This window comes from Vidua macroura, chromosome 9 (genome assembly GCF_024509145.1).
Source record: "Vidua macroura isolate BioBank_ID:100142 chromosome 9, ASM2450914v1, whole genome shotgun sequence".
NCBI lineage: Eukaryota > Metazoa > Chordata > Aves > Passeriformes > Viduidae > Vidua > Vidua macroura.
Window position 1 is genome coordinate 5,508,168 of NC_071579.1, and position 12,723 is coordinate 5,520,890.

The window sequence follows — 12,723 nt, forward strand, 5'->3', positions numbered from 1 at the left end:
CGGGGGTGGTACCTGCCCGCTATTCTCCGTGCAGAAGGAGGCCGGGCAGTCCCGCATCCCTCCCGCCACCGCATCGCTCCGCGGTTCTCCCGCTTTCCCGGGGATGGGGAGGAAAACGGGGGAAGAGGAGGAAAGGAGAGGCAGGGGGCCGGAGAAACCGAGCCGTGCCGAGCCGCGCCGCACGGGGAGGCGCCGGTCCGCGGTCTCCGCCCCTCGCCACCGCCTCCCGCCCGGCGCCGGGAGCGCGGCGCGGGGCTCCAAGATGGCTTTGGCCGGGCTGTGCTCGCTGCTGGCCGGCTGCTGCCTGGCCGCGGGCAGCGGCCCCGCCGAGGCGGCGGCGGAGGCTGCGGCCAAGGAGCTGGAGTGCAAACTGAAGAGCATCACGGTGTCGGCGCTGCCCTTCCTGCGGGAGAACGACCTCAGCATCATGCACGGCCCCTCGGCCGCCGAGCCCAAGCTGCTCTTCTCGGTCCGCAACGATTTCCCCGGCGAGATGGTGGTGGTGGATGACCTGGAGAACACGGAGCTGCCCTACTTCGTGCTGGGTGAGCCTGCGGGAGCGCGGCGGGGCCGGGAGCATCCCCGGCGGCGCGGCTCCTCCCTGCCGCACCGGCGGGCGGGCGCCCTGCGGCGGCTCGGCCCCGGGGCCGGTACCCTCCGCTGCAGCATCTCGGCCCCGGGGCTGGCTCAGCCCGGTGCGGGTTCACCCGCTGCAGCATCACGGCCGGAGATGCTGCAGGCCCACGGTGCTCGGTGTATGCCCAGGTTGTCATCCACGGGGCTCGTCCCCGGCTCGATCAATGGCCACCGGCGGCTTGCGCTGGCAGGAGGCCCACAGTCTGCTCGCAGCGTGCCCGGCTGGAGGTGAGGGTTTCTGCTTTTGTCTGCCCCTGAGCAGAGAGTCACCTTTCCTGCAGCCTGATGGAAAAATACTCCGCTGCTCAGTATATCCCATCCTGCCTGTGTGTGCTGCCCCCAGCACGTCTGCCGCCAGGTTTTAGGCTCTGGCCTATTCAAGGTCTGGATGGTTCCCACCTGCTCTTCATCCACTGGGTGAGGCTTATCTGCCTTCATCTCTTGGGCTACTTAAGCCCCAAAAAAGCAAACAATTTGCTCCTTTGTTTATGCACAGTGAGGCCTCCACCCCTTGTGTACCGGGACCTGCTTCCCTCCTCACCACCTGGAATGAGTCCCTGAGACATGTCATTTTTGGTGACATTGGTGCAGAACGTCAGTTCCTTGCCCACACATAACATCCTACCCTTGGCAATTGCCACCATCCCTTTCCTAGCAGCCCCACAGTGGCTGTGTCACCTCCTGCAAGCCTTGTCCATCTGTTGCTTCTCTGGCTGCACCTTGGGTGTCCCATGAAGTTTTTAAAATGCCGCCCTTGTTTGGAGGCATTTTAAAATGTGGTAAAATACCAAAAATGTGGTACTGGTGTGTTGCTTGATGTAACATTGCCCCGCTGTACCACCCTTCTGTATAGTGGTGACCCCAGACTGGGTTTTTTTTCCCCAGCAATTCATCACTTCCATGGCCTGTGGACCCCTCCATGTGGTGAGACCCCCCAGTTGTGGTTTCTGGGTGGGCTTGGGGCAGCACTGGTTGCTGTGCAGGTATCCCCCTTCTCCTGGGAGAAAGGCAGAGACAGCGTGGGGCTGCTGATGCCATGGGGAGGGTGCGTGGGGACAGCCAGGGCTGTTGTGTTGTAGTCCAGGGGCTGTGTGGGAGGGGCAGCGGGCTGTGGTGCGCCCCTGTCTCCCGGTGCAAGCCCTGTGCTGCGGGATGCTGCAGCGAGGCCGGAGAGCGTTGCTGTGGCAACAAGGCAGCAGCGCTGCGGATGCAGGGGGGGACACAGCCATGGCTGCCAGCCCTCGCCACCTTGATGCCCGAAAGGCCACCTGAGTGCTCATCCCCTGGCCCCCTCGGACCCCATCCTATGGAGCCAGAACCCGATGGGCCCTGGCACCTCAGGTGCTGCCAGTGAGGAGCACCTGGGTGGGGATCAGGAGGAGGTTCCTGGGCGTGAGCCCATCCCACATGGTAGGGTTTTCCTCAGGGATTTTTCAAATCGGTGAGGTACCACACACTGGGCAGTGCAGGAAAGAAGCTGCCTGCCATGGCAGCCTTCATCGCACTGATGATGCCCAGCAGGGGTTTGCTTTTGCCTCCTTCTACTCTCTGCTGCCACACAAATACAAGGATGACAAGACCTGTGCCAGTGCACCCTGATGTCTTGGTGCTGGCCAGGCTCTCTGGGGCATTGCTGCTTGGGACACTGATCCCCCAAAAACATGTTCATGGTGCTGTGCCAACCGCCAGCATGCAGGGAGTTTGGCCTCTGGAGACACAGAGGTGATCCCAGTTCAAGTCTTCCTGCCTGGAATGCTGGGGCTGGGCTGGCAAGAGGAGGCACCCTGTGGGATCCCAGTTTGCCAGGGGTTTGCCTTGGTGACTTCTGGGAAATGCCATGTTACCTCTCCCTGTGAGACAAGGGCTTGCCTTGAAGCTGGCATGGCCACTTTGCCATCTGTGGGTGTTACTGTTTTATGCTGCTTTACTGTGTGGGGTTGTTGTTTTTATTATTATTATTTTTATTGTTATTATTATTACTACTACTGCCACCACTATTAGCCTGGACACTGCTTTTGCTTGGCAGAAGCTCTGAAATACACAGAAGTCTTGCAAGACCCAGGCTTGGCAACTCAGGAGGCTGCAACCTCTGGATTTGGAGGTTCCCCAGCCCAAAAACTTCAAGAGCATCAGTGCTGTCACTGCCCACTTGCTGGGGACACGGCTACATCAGGTTGATGCCTGGAGCTGGTGTGAGTGGCTGTTTGTGTTTTCACAAGCCTGTGTGCAGGGACTGGAGGGTGTGTTTGAGCATCTTCCCAGAAATGTGGCTTCACACAGTGCTTCTTGCACCATCCCTGGCAAAAACCAGACCCGTTAATTGCACCCACCTGGCTGAATTTGAATGTGCACTAAATAATGTCTTGGAGTGGGGGATAATCCCCACACGCTCCTGAGCCTGGTCTGGTTCAGTGTCTGAACCAGGGGGAGCTGGGCAGCTGCTGCTTCTGCTCTGGTGGTTTTCAGATCTAGGGCTTGTGCACAGGGGAGGGGTTCCCAAGGGAAGGTGAGCTGCCACCCTTGCTGACAGGCTTGGAGCAGACCCAGGTGCTGGCCCTGGTCAGAAAGGGCCTGGCTTTGGGCTGGAAGCACCATGAAGTGCTTCACAGAGGCCTCATGGCAGTGGCTCTGCCATGTGGGCTCTGGATCAGCTCCCTTTGGGGATCTCTCCATGACTCAGTTTCCCCTCAGAGAGGGTGTGAGCATGCAGGTGGGTGGCTACAGTAGGGGGATGAGTGAGGGGAGCAGCTGGGAAAGGGTCTAGATCAGGGAGCCCAAGGATGGTGGGGTATCATCTGCCTCTGGTCCTGGTGTCCCCCTCAAATCCCTCCTAATTAATTCAAGGGCTTTTGAGCTTGGCTAGTTTTCATGGACACTGGCATGTGTGGTTCCCCTGCCTTGGTGACACCTCCCTGCCACAGTGGCCAAACCAGGCCTCCCACTGATGGGTGCATGGATTTTTCTCCCAACTAAAGATGTGCTGGGATCTTTGGAGAGCCACAAATGGCGCTTGGTAAAGCCAAAGTGCTGGGGGGAGTTGTTGAACTGGGCATGCCAAAAATGGCTGTGACTCCTGACCCCTGATAACCCCTGATGGGGAGCTCCGGTAACATAAATTAATGATGAGCTTTATATTTATCTTTACACGGGAGGGTGAGGCAGTGCTCACTGCCTGCTTTCCATGCACCTTTTTGGGTCTCACCCTCCCTGCTGTGTCCATCCTGCTGCCAGAGACAGCTGTGAGGGCTTTGGTGCTCAGATCTCCCAAACATGGGGACCTGCTGTCTGCTCCTCTGCTCCTCCAAAAGCAGATGGGCTGTCTGTGGGGTTATGACTTCTGCTCTAGGAGGAGGTGAGGTGCTTGGACAAGGCTTTCCCCTGCTTTGCAGCTCTTTTTGCTAATGAGTGGAGCGAGTTTTAATTGCGCTGGCCGCCTCCCTGTGCACGTGCTGCCTCACTGCCTGTGTTTGCTCAGGAGCAGCTCAGGACTCTCACCAACAAACCCCACACTGGTTTATATGTTTATCCCCAAGGGGACTCCAACACCATCTCCCCATTTTACTGTAGGGTTTTCTCCCAGCTCCTGAATTTTTGGGAAGTGACGAGGGTGTGGGAGCCGGGATGGGGCCGCTTGCTGCGCACCAGGCTGCCCGCGTTTAAAATCACCTGCTTTCATCCTGCCTTCATCCTGCTTTAAATCAAGCAAACCTTCATTTGGAATGGTTGCCTTTAATCTCATTTTGTGTGTGTTGCATTAGTTGTATTTTTTCCTGCAGGGAGGAAGCATTTTGCTGGTTGGTGGCCATTAAGAAATGCTAATTTGCAGCTCGATATTCCCTGTCCGCTCGCCTTCACACCCCCTTCTCCCTCACTGCTTGGCTCGGCAGCATCCAGCCACATTTGAGATGTCATTAACTGGATTCACACTCCTGCAGGCTGCTATTTTTTTCGGGCCTCATCCTTTGCAGGTTATAAAGTTGCAAGAGGGGTATTTATGAGCATCCTGGCTTCCCTCAGCCCCTTGGGGTCGAGGGAGATTTGTGCTGCAATTAAAAACCACGCCAAAGACTGAGTCTTTGACTCCTTTGCCTTCTCTGTAATGCAATAAATGTTTGAAAAGTAAAGTCTTGAAATACCTTTTTGAGTGTAAAATCGACTTGAGAAATGAGAAAGCAGAGCTGACGAGTTGAACTCGTGCTTTCTGGGTGCCAGGTATTTCAAGATCTTGAAATACTGGATAGTTTTTTGCATGCTGTTTTTTTTTTTTTTCCCTGAGTGTGGAGGAGCTGAAGGAGCTGCTTCTGCCTCTCCATGTTTCTGGGCCAGTTGGAGTGCTCTGAATTAGGGCAGTGCAGCCCCTCATCTCCCCACTTCCCACTCCCCACTGCCCTCCCGGGAGCCTCAGCAGCAGAGGATGGGAGACGGTTCTTAACTTCAATGACTTTAATAGATTATCATAAACTCCAGCCTTAATACAAGCTGTCATGATTTCAAATTATCTTACTTTTAAATTAAATAGATTCCTTTTTAAATACAAAATCAATTCTAATTTTTTAGAGGGATGAAATTTTTCAAAGGCACCGATGAGCTGGTCATATTTAACTGCTCTTGAATATCTCCCCGAAATATCTAATCGATTTTTTTTGGGTTAAATCCTACCTAAGCTCTTGGCTCTACTTCTGGAGGCTCTGACCCTTACTTCCCTGGGTTAATAACCGGATTTGGGGGGGGGGGGGGATGTTGTAGGGATGTGAGACAGATCAGGGAGGGATGTGGCTGCTGCTAATCAGGGTGACGGCCACCGGAGCGCCCGCCCACCCCGGCTCTGGCCAGATGTGACACCTGTTAGCTCTCATCTTGTCCCACACATTTCCCTGCTGCCGTGGACTGCTGGAGATTGTGTCCTCCCACTCTGTCCTTTACCCCCAGCTCCTAAAAGGCCCTGGAGGAGGGAAGCAGGAGCCAAGGGGCTGCAGGGTTGCACTATCCCATACTTGTTCCCAGTTCCATGTCAAGTGAGAAGAGCATCCTGTTGAGTGTTGTTCCTCTCACCTGCATCTGGATGCTGGCTTGGGTCCCAAAGCTGTTGGCACACAGGGCAGCTCTTTGGTCCCAGCACTCTGTTCTCACTGGGAAGCAGTTCTTGGGGTGTTGTGGTGCCATTCCCTGGCTTGACTTAATTCCCAGGGGCTTCACTACCAGAGGCCCCATGCCCACCATCATATGTCACCATCTGTTGAGAGCAGAGCCTGGCAGAGGGCTGCAGCAGGGCTGACTCCACCATGGGGCCCACAGCGTGAGCCTTGCACCTGGGAATAGGTGTTATGGTGAAATAATGAAGCAAATATTAAGAAATTCTTAAGTACCCAGAGAATAACCAAGTTAAATGATACCAGGGGAGCTCAATTGCCGTGCTTAGATTGATTGAATTACTAAATGAGCCTGACTAATGGAATGGAGTGGATATATCGGACTTTTGCTCAAGATCCTGCAATAATTTCTCTAATAAGATTGTGAGCCATTAATTGGACTTGGCTTTGATCCTGGACACTGTCGCATGCTCTGAAACCCGCGGGTGTGATCTGCGCTCTGGCAGGCCCAGCGAGGGGACAGCTGCTGTCATCTTCCTGCTGGGTGGCTTGGAGGGCAGTGGGGGATTCGGCTCTGGTCCCAGCAGCTGTGGTGGGGAAGGGAACCCAAAACACCCCATCTCAGCTGCCCTCCTGCCCCTTAGCAACACCCATCCTGGCAGTGGGATTCACTGAATTCCTTCCTGCTGCCTGCAGCTGGGCTGGCTGGGGTCTGAACCCCTGTTTCCATGAATTTGAGATGGATGCTTGGGGTGTATGCCTGCTGAAAATCCAGGAGTGCCACGTTCTTGCTGCCTCCCCCTGGAGTGGTTGCTGCTAGTGGTGGAACATTGTTGTAGCACCCAGAGTGCTCTTGGGTGTCTGGTCTGCTGTGTGAGATGTTTGTCCCCAAGGCTTGGGGGCTTCCAGAGTTTCCAGCAAAGCAGAGAGGGATCTATGAAGGGGACACATCCTACCCTGGCCCTGCCCTGGAGCACCTGGTGAGGCAAGACATGCTTGTCTAATAGCAATATCTAATGGCTCATCTAATAATTGGGTGAAAACTGCTGGTGGGACCCCATTCCAGCCCCTCCTCTTGACCATGCAGCATAACCACATCCCTTTTCCTGGGGGTCCAGAGCCTGGAGTGAGGTGACCTGCTCAGAGCCACTGAAGCACTGGTGACACCCCATGCCTGGTAACATTCCCTCTTCCAGGCAATGGAGCCCAGCAACAACCTCAGCTATGAGTAGGGGCAGCCCTTAAAACCTCGTGGTGAGGTGGAAAACGCTGCAGGAAAGCTGACAGCATCCCAGGGAGGAGCAGGCAGTCCGCTGTGGCCAAAGTGGGGGCGATGGGGGCTCAGGAGGGAGGAACAGTGTACATGTCCCTGTCCTCACCTTGGGGCACCTTGTCCCCACGCCGTGCCCAGTGCAGACCTGCTCTCTTGCTGGGCACGGGTGTTTCAGTGCCACGGGGGATATAGAGGGCCTCTTGTTTATTTTTTTTTCCCCTTAACCAAGGGACGAAAAAGTAAGAAATAAGGATTTCGTCTCTGGGAACCCGTTGCCACAGCAACCGTGCATCCAGCTGGCTGCAGCAGCAGCGGGGCTGGGAGGGGATCTCGCTGACCCAGAAAGCAGTGGGGGGAGTGGGATGTGGAGCTGCTTGGCCTTTCCAGGGGGGTGGCAGGGTCTGGCAGGGTGGGCAGGGACTCAGCCAAGAGGGCTGCAGGGCTCCTGGCCCCCTGTCTTGTCTCCCTTCCTGAATGTCTCAATCCACATCCAGGCAGGGATGCTCAGGCTTGGTCCAGTTCCTGCCCTGAGACCTGTCCCAGTTTTGGGGGCTGGGCTGCCCATGTGGGCACTCCTCAAAGACCCCCAAAGATTTCTGGTAGGTTTTACACCCCTGGAATTGGCTGTGGTTCCACTGCTGGAGGGGACCCTTGGGCAGCCATACTGATGCCCTGATGCCACTGTCTCACTTCTGCCCTCCTGTCCATGTGCCAGTGGTATTTGCTCCTGGGCTGCATCCCATTTTATTTTATTTTATTTTATTTTATTTTATTTTATTTTATTTTATTTTATTTTATTTTATTTTATTTTATTTTATTTTATGTGATTTTATTGTTTTGTTTTGTTTTACTTTATTTTATTGTATTTTACTTTATTTTACTTTACTTTATGCTCTTCTATGCTATTCTATTTTGTTTCATTCTGTTTAATTTTATATTCTATTATGTTTTATTTTTTTCATGGTCGCTTAGCCAGCTAAACGGAGACTGAAATCATCTCTCTTGGAACCTTGCTGCAGAGCAGTCCTTCAAGTGAAGGAATTTTTGCCTGGTGGGATTAAGGCAGTGCCTGGATGATGACAGCTCTGTCATTTAAGACTGGTTGTCCTTTTACTTCCAAATTGCTGGGCTCTGGCATCTCTGCAGCTGTGGCTGGTGGCTCACCCCAAACAGCAGCTGGGGGATTTGTCTAGATAAGGGGAGATTTTTGATTGCCAGGTTCTGGCTGTTCCACCACAGCTTTTTGCTGAGAAATCACCCAGAGGAGAGCGTGCCCTGGTTGGTGTTGCTGATCCTGCTTTCCTGCCCTGCAGCAGGGGGTCCTGGGGATGGATGCTGGCCTGGTGCTGGGCTCCTTGGAGCCTGCTGTGGAATGTGGTTAAGCCGACCCCACACTTTGCTTTGCTGTGGGCTCTGGTTTGCTGGTGATGGGCTGAGGAAGGGGTCTGAGCCCGTTCCCTCCATGGTTCCTGCCTGCAGAGCCTGAGATCCACTGGGAGGTGGGCAGGGACTTTTTTGAACATTTATAACCAAAGGGAAGTAAGGGATCCTTGAGTAAGGGACCCTCTAGCTGGTGGGGCTCATGGGTCACAGAGGTTTGGGGTCTGCAGCCCTGACGTGAGAGGGGACACAGTCTCTTTTCTGGCCAGCTCTGAGGCATCTCAGTAATTAGGATGACTAAGGAGCATAGCAGAGCAAGCAGCTTGGGGGATGCAGAGAGCTGGCTGTGCTCCTGCAGGGAGCTGATCCAGCTGAAAACTAACCTGGTGGAGGAAAGAAATTGGGGAATCCTAGAACCTTAGAATGCTTTGCATTGGAAGTGACCTTAATGCTCATCTCGTTCCATGGGCAGGGACACCTTCAACTATCCCAGCTTCAAGCTCTGTCCAGCCTGGCCTTGGACACTGCCAGGCATCCAGGGGCAGCCATAGCTTCTCTGGGCACCCTGTGCCAGGGCATCCCCACCTTCATGGGGAAGAATTTCTTCTTAAGGGCTGGATGAAAGGCGGGAGAAGGTGGCAGAAGGTGCCAGTGCTCTTAGTTGGACATGGCACATCTGCTTGGCCCCATGAGGGCTGTACTGCCTTGTAACTGCTTCCCAAACCAGGTCAGTGGTCCAAGGAAAACCACAGCCTGTTTGCCAGAGCCCTTTGGGGTGGAGGCCTGCCTGATGTGTACAGGCAGGATCTTGACCTTGTTTTTTGTGAGAGGCACCTCCTTTTCCTCCTTCCTGCACCCCTGCCCTCCTCCACTGCCAAAACCAGCCAGCTGCGATGTCACCATCACAAAAAGGGGCTGCCTGGGAAGGCAGATATTAGCAACCCTGAAATATCCCCAGGACAGGCTCTTGTGTGATGGGAGACAGTTACCATGGAAACCTCCTTCAAATAAAAAAAAAAAAAAAAAGAAAAAAAAAGAAAAAACCCCAAAATTTAAAGCAGCCCTTGTAGCTCAGAGGAACTGTAGACCTTATTATGGGTTTTGGCAACCCCCCTTTTTCTTTTATTTGTTCCAGCTAAGAGCTCCAGGAGACAAGGCAATTAATTTGGCTTCCCAAGGGGAGTGAGAGAGCGAGGGTACAGTGCTAGGAACCAGATTCCCGGGCTGGCAAGCACCTGGAACTTCCCGTGCCACTGCCCCACTGCCACCAAACACCCTCCTCTCATGGGGTTGCTCCAACACAGAGGAAGGAGCAGGGTAGTTTTTTAGAAGAAGTGGCTTAAGGATTAAAAGACCCTTTCTAGGTCTATGCATGGAGTGTTTGGGAGGGGATGGGGTGAGTGGAGGGCTCAGGGCACTGCAGGAGGGGTGAGGATACAGAAAAGCACTGCAGGCTGTGGCTCCAGCACAGGGATGGGTGGCTCAGCATGGGTTGGAGGGGGCTTGTCCTTACGAGGGTGGCAGGAGGAGGCAGTGCAAAAAGGGCACAGCATGGCAGGGAGGCTCCTGTGTGGATCAGGTGAGCTGAGCTGGGTGGCTTTGGTAGGGAAGGGGGATGCCTGGCAGGAGTGGCAGAAGAGACAGCCCACTCCCAAATTTTCCTGTCAGCCTCTACTGTGCAGCAGTGGCTGCAGGGTCTATAAATTGCTGCTGTGCTCTCGGCCCATTTGCTCCCCTAATGATGTCCCCAGTGCCTGCAGCCTCTGGGAAATCTCCTGTTTGGACTGGAGAGGCTGCCGTGCCTCCCACCGCCCTGGGCTGGCCCCAAGCTCCCCCAGACTCTGCTTTCCCAGTGGTGGTTGTGCCATGCAGAGCTGTTCTGCCCTCCCAGTGCTGCATCTCCCAACCTTTCCTGAACTGCTGAGCCAGAAATAGCTGGGCTCTGTCTTTTTTGCCTCTTTGGGAGAGCTCTGGAGAGGAACAGCGAGGGGACCTGAGAGCTGTCATGCTGCTGTGGAGTTGCTGGCTTTCCTGCTGGCCAAGGGGGCAAGCCAGGAGTTTGTCTTTGCAGACATGACATGTATGGCCTGGCAATCCGGGGGGAGTTATAAATGTCTGCAAGGATCTCATCCCAGCTCATGCCAAAGTGCAGCTTCAGTGGCCTGAGATGTGTGTCCAAGCATCTGCAAGCAAGGCAGTGCCTGAAACATTCTTCCAGGGAAAAAGGAAATCAGTTTAATGACTTTTTCAGCAGGAGCTCTCTTCAGGGTCTGCTGTGGTGGTGTGCTCAGAGTTGGTGGGCTCATCCCCCTCCATGGATGGTGGGAGGGGAGTCAACCTTGGACTTGGGCTGGCTTCCACAGGTTTTATTGTCATGTTTCTGCCTTTTTGTGCTTGCAGAGTAAGGCACATCTCTGGTTAACCCTGGAGGACTCAGCCTCAGCCCCAGCATGCCCCCACAGTCCATTCATGCTGTGGCACAAACTGGGAGAAAGGGGTGTCCTGCAGGAGCTGGGGCTGGTGGCTGAGTGGGGGATGTGGAGGTTCCTGGGAAGTGATGCTCATCTCCCTGTGCGATGGTGGTGGGATGGGTCTGACCTCCTTGTAACTAAAGCTCAGGGCTGGGTCTTCCCAGCTTTCACATGTTGGGGATGGAAGGCAGTGTGGATGCGAAACCACTGTGCCAGCAATAGGGAAGTACCAGGGTAATGGAGGGAGGGCAGGAAAGGAAGGAGGAGAGGCACAGTGCCAGGAAGGAGCCACACAGAAGCCAAGAGGCATTAGGAGCAGTGATGGCAGAGCCACTCACTGTGGGTGTGAGCCACAGCATCTTTGGTGGCTTCTTGAAGCCATTGCACACAGAGCCTGGTGAAGTGACCTTTGGAGTGAATCACGGCAGGAATTAATGGCTGCTTTCACACCAGGCGGCAGCATCCAGGTCCTGGGAATAGCACTGCAAGAGACATGGCTGTGTAGTCACTGGGTTCTGGCCAAGAAAGGGAGGAGATGCCAGGAAGAAACAGCAGGAGGAAGTGGCAGGCTGGCCTCTTGAGCCCTGGACTCAGCAGCAGCCAGAACCGGCAGGGTTAAGGCAAAGATGTGGCTGCAAATGGAGGAGTTTGCAGTTACTGGTGCTCAGAGTCCAGCAGGGCTCTTTGCTCTTGAGATACTGAAAATGCAGCTGACTCCTCATCTTGATTTGATTTTATTTGCTGCTTGTTTGCTAAAATGAGCTCCTGCTTCTCTGGTGCAGGAGCAAGAGACAGCAGCCCCTTGCTTAGAAACTCCCTGCTCATGATCATGGGAGTGCTGTCCTGGCTAGGGCAACTCTTGTGCTTGGCTGGCCTGAAGCACCCTGACTCCATCCCCTTTTTTCTGGCCATGTCCAATTTCACCACTGGACTAAAAGCAAGAAATAGATTTTCCTTCCTTTTTTTTTCCCCACGTAAATGCAAGGGAACTTTCTGCCTGTGGTTGTGACATCGAGATTCCCACTTCCCTGCCAAGGGTGCAAGCCCTGCGTGAGAAGACAGGCAGGTAAATACAGGCAGGGCTGTGCTAATGTGTGAGGGCACCAAAGCTGATGGGTGCTGGAACCCAAGAGCAGTGTTACATAATTTGGACTGCAATGCAGAAGCTCTTCCTTCATTTTTAATTATCCAGTTGCCGCACGTATGTGGTGCTCAGCTCGGGACACGAAGTCGGCCCGTGCACACGTGTGAAGGGCCTTGGCTGGTGAAGGTGACAGGAAAGCCTTCCCTGGTGTTCCTGTCCCTGGTGGCATGGCAGGAAGAAATGAATCTCTGTGGCCCTGAGCTGGGCTGGGCTGTGGTGGCTGGAGAGGATGCTCTGCATCTGCCCTGGGGACTCAGGGGTGTCCCGCTGGGACGCTGGGGCAGGGGGAGAAGGTTTGTGTGCAGGTCTCCAAAGGCCTTTGAGGTTTCTCTGGTTCACAGTGTTGGAGAAATGGAAGGCACCAGGGTCATTTTACATCCCATAGAGCCCCCAGCTGCCTCTCAGGGTGGATTTGTTGGGATGTGGGAGAAACTGTGGAGGAGCTGTTACAGACCTCTGCTGTGAAGCACTATTTCTTCCCCTCCCTGTTTCTCTCCCTCTTTCAAATCCCCATTCTGCACTTTCTGTCCTTCCTACAAAGGTGGCTGCCTCAGAGCAGCTTAGGATTCAAAGTTCCCAAAATAACAAAGGTTAAAATAAATTAAAAAAAAGTGTTGCCAGAAGATCAAGTAAGTGCTCCACTTGCACCTCGGCTCAGAGCTTCAAAGCAGCTGCAAAGAACCCCCCCACGATGTCCATGGTCAGGCTTCTCAATGCCTGTGGTCCTGC

At 54.2% G+C, this 12,723-nt stretch overlaps 1 protein-coding gene across 1 annotated transcript in view; it reads left to right on the forward strand.

The window, feature by feature from the left end:
• Positions 1 to 249: 249 nt before the first annotated feature.
• The window catches only part of ASTN1 (astrotactin 1), a 54,890-nt gene continuing 42,416 nt past the window's right edge, over positions 250 to 12,723 (forward strand). The window contains exon 1 of the mRNA XM_053984957.1: positions 250 to 545. Within this exon, the coding sequence (XP_053840932.1) occupies positions 263 to 545 (283 nt within the window). The 5' untranslated portion in view covers positions 250 to 262. The remainder of the gene's footprint in view (positions 546 to 12,723) is intronic.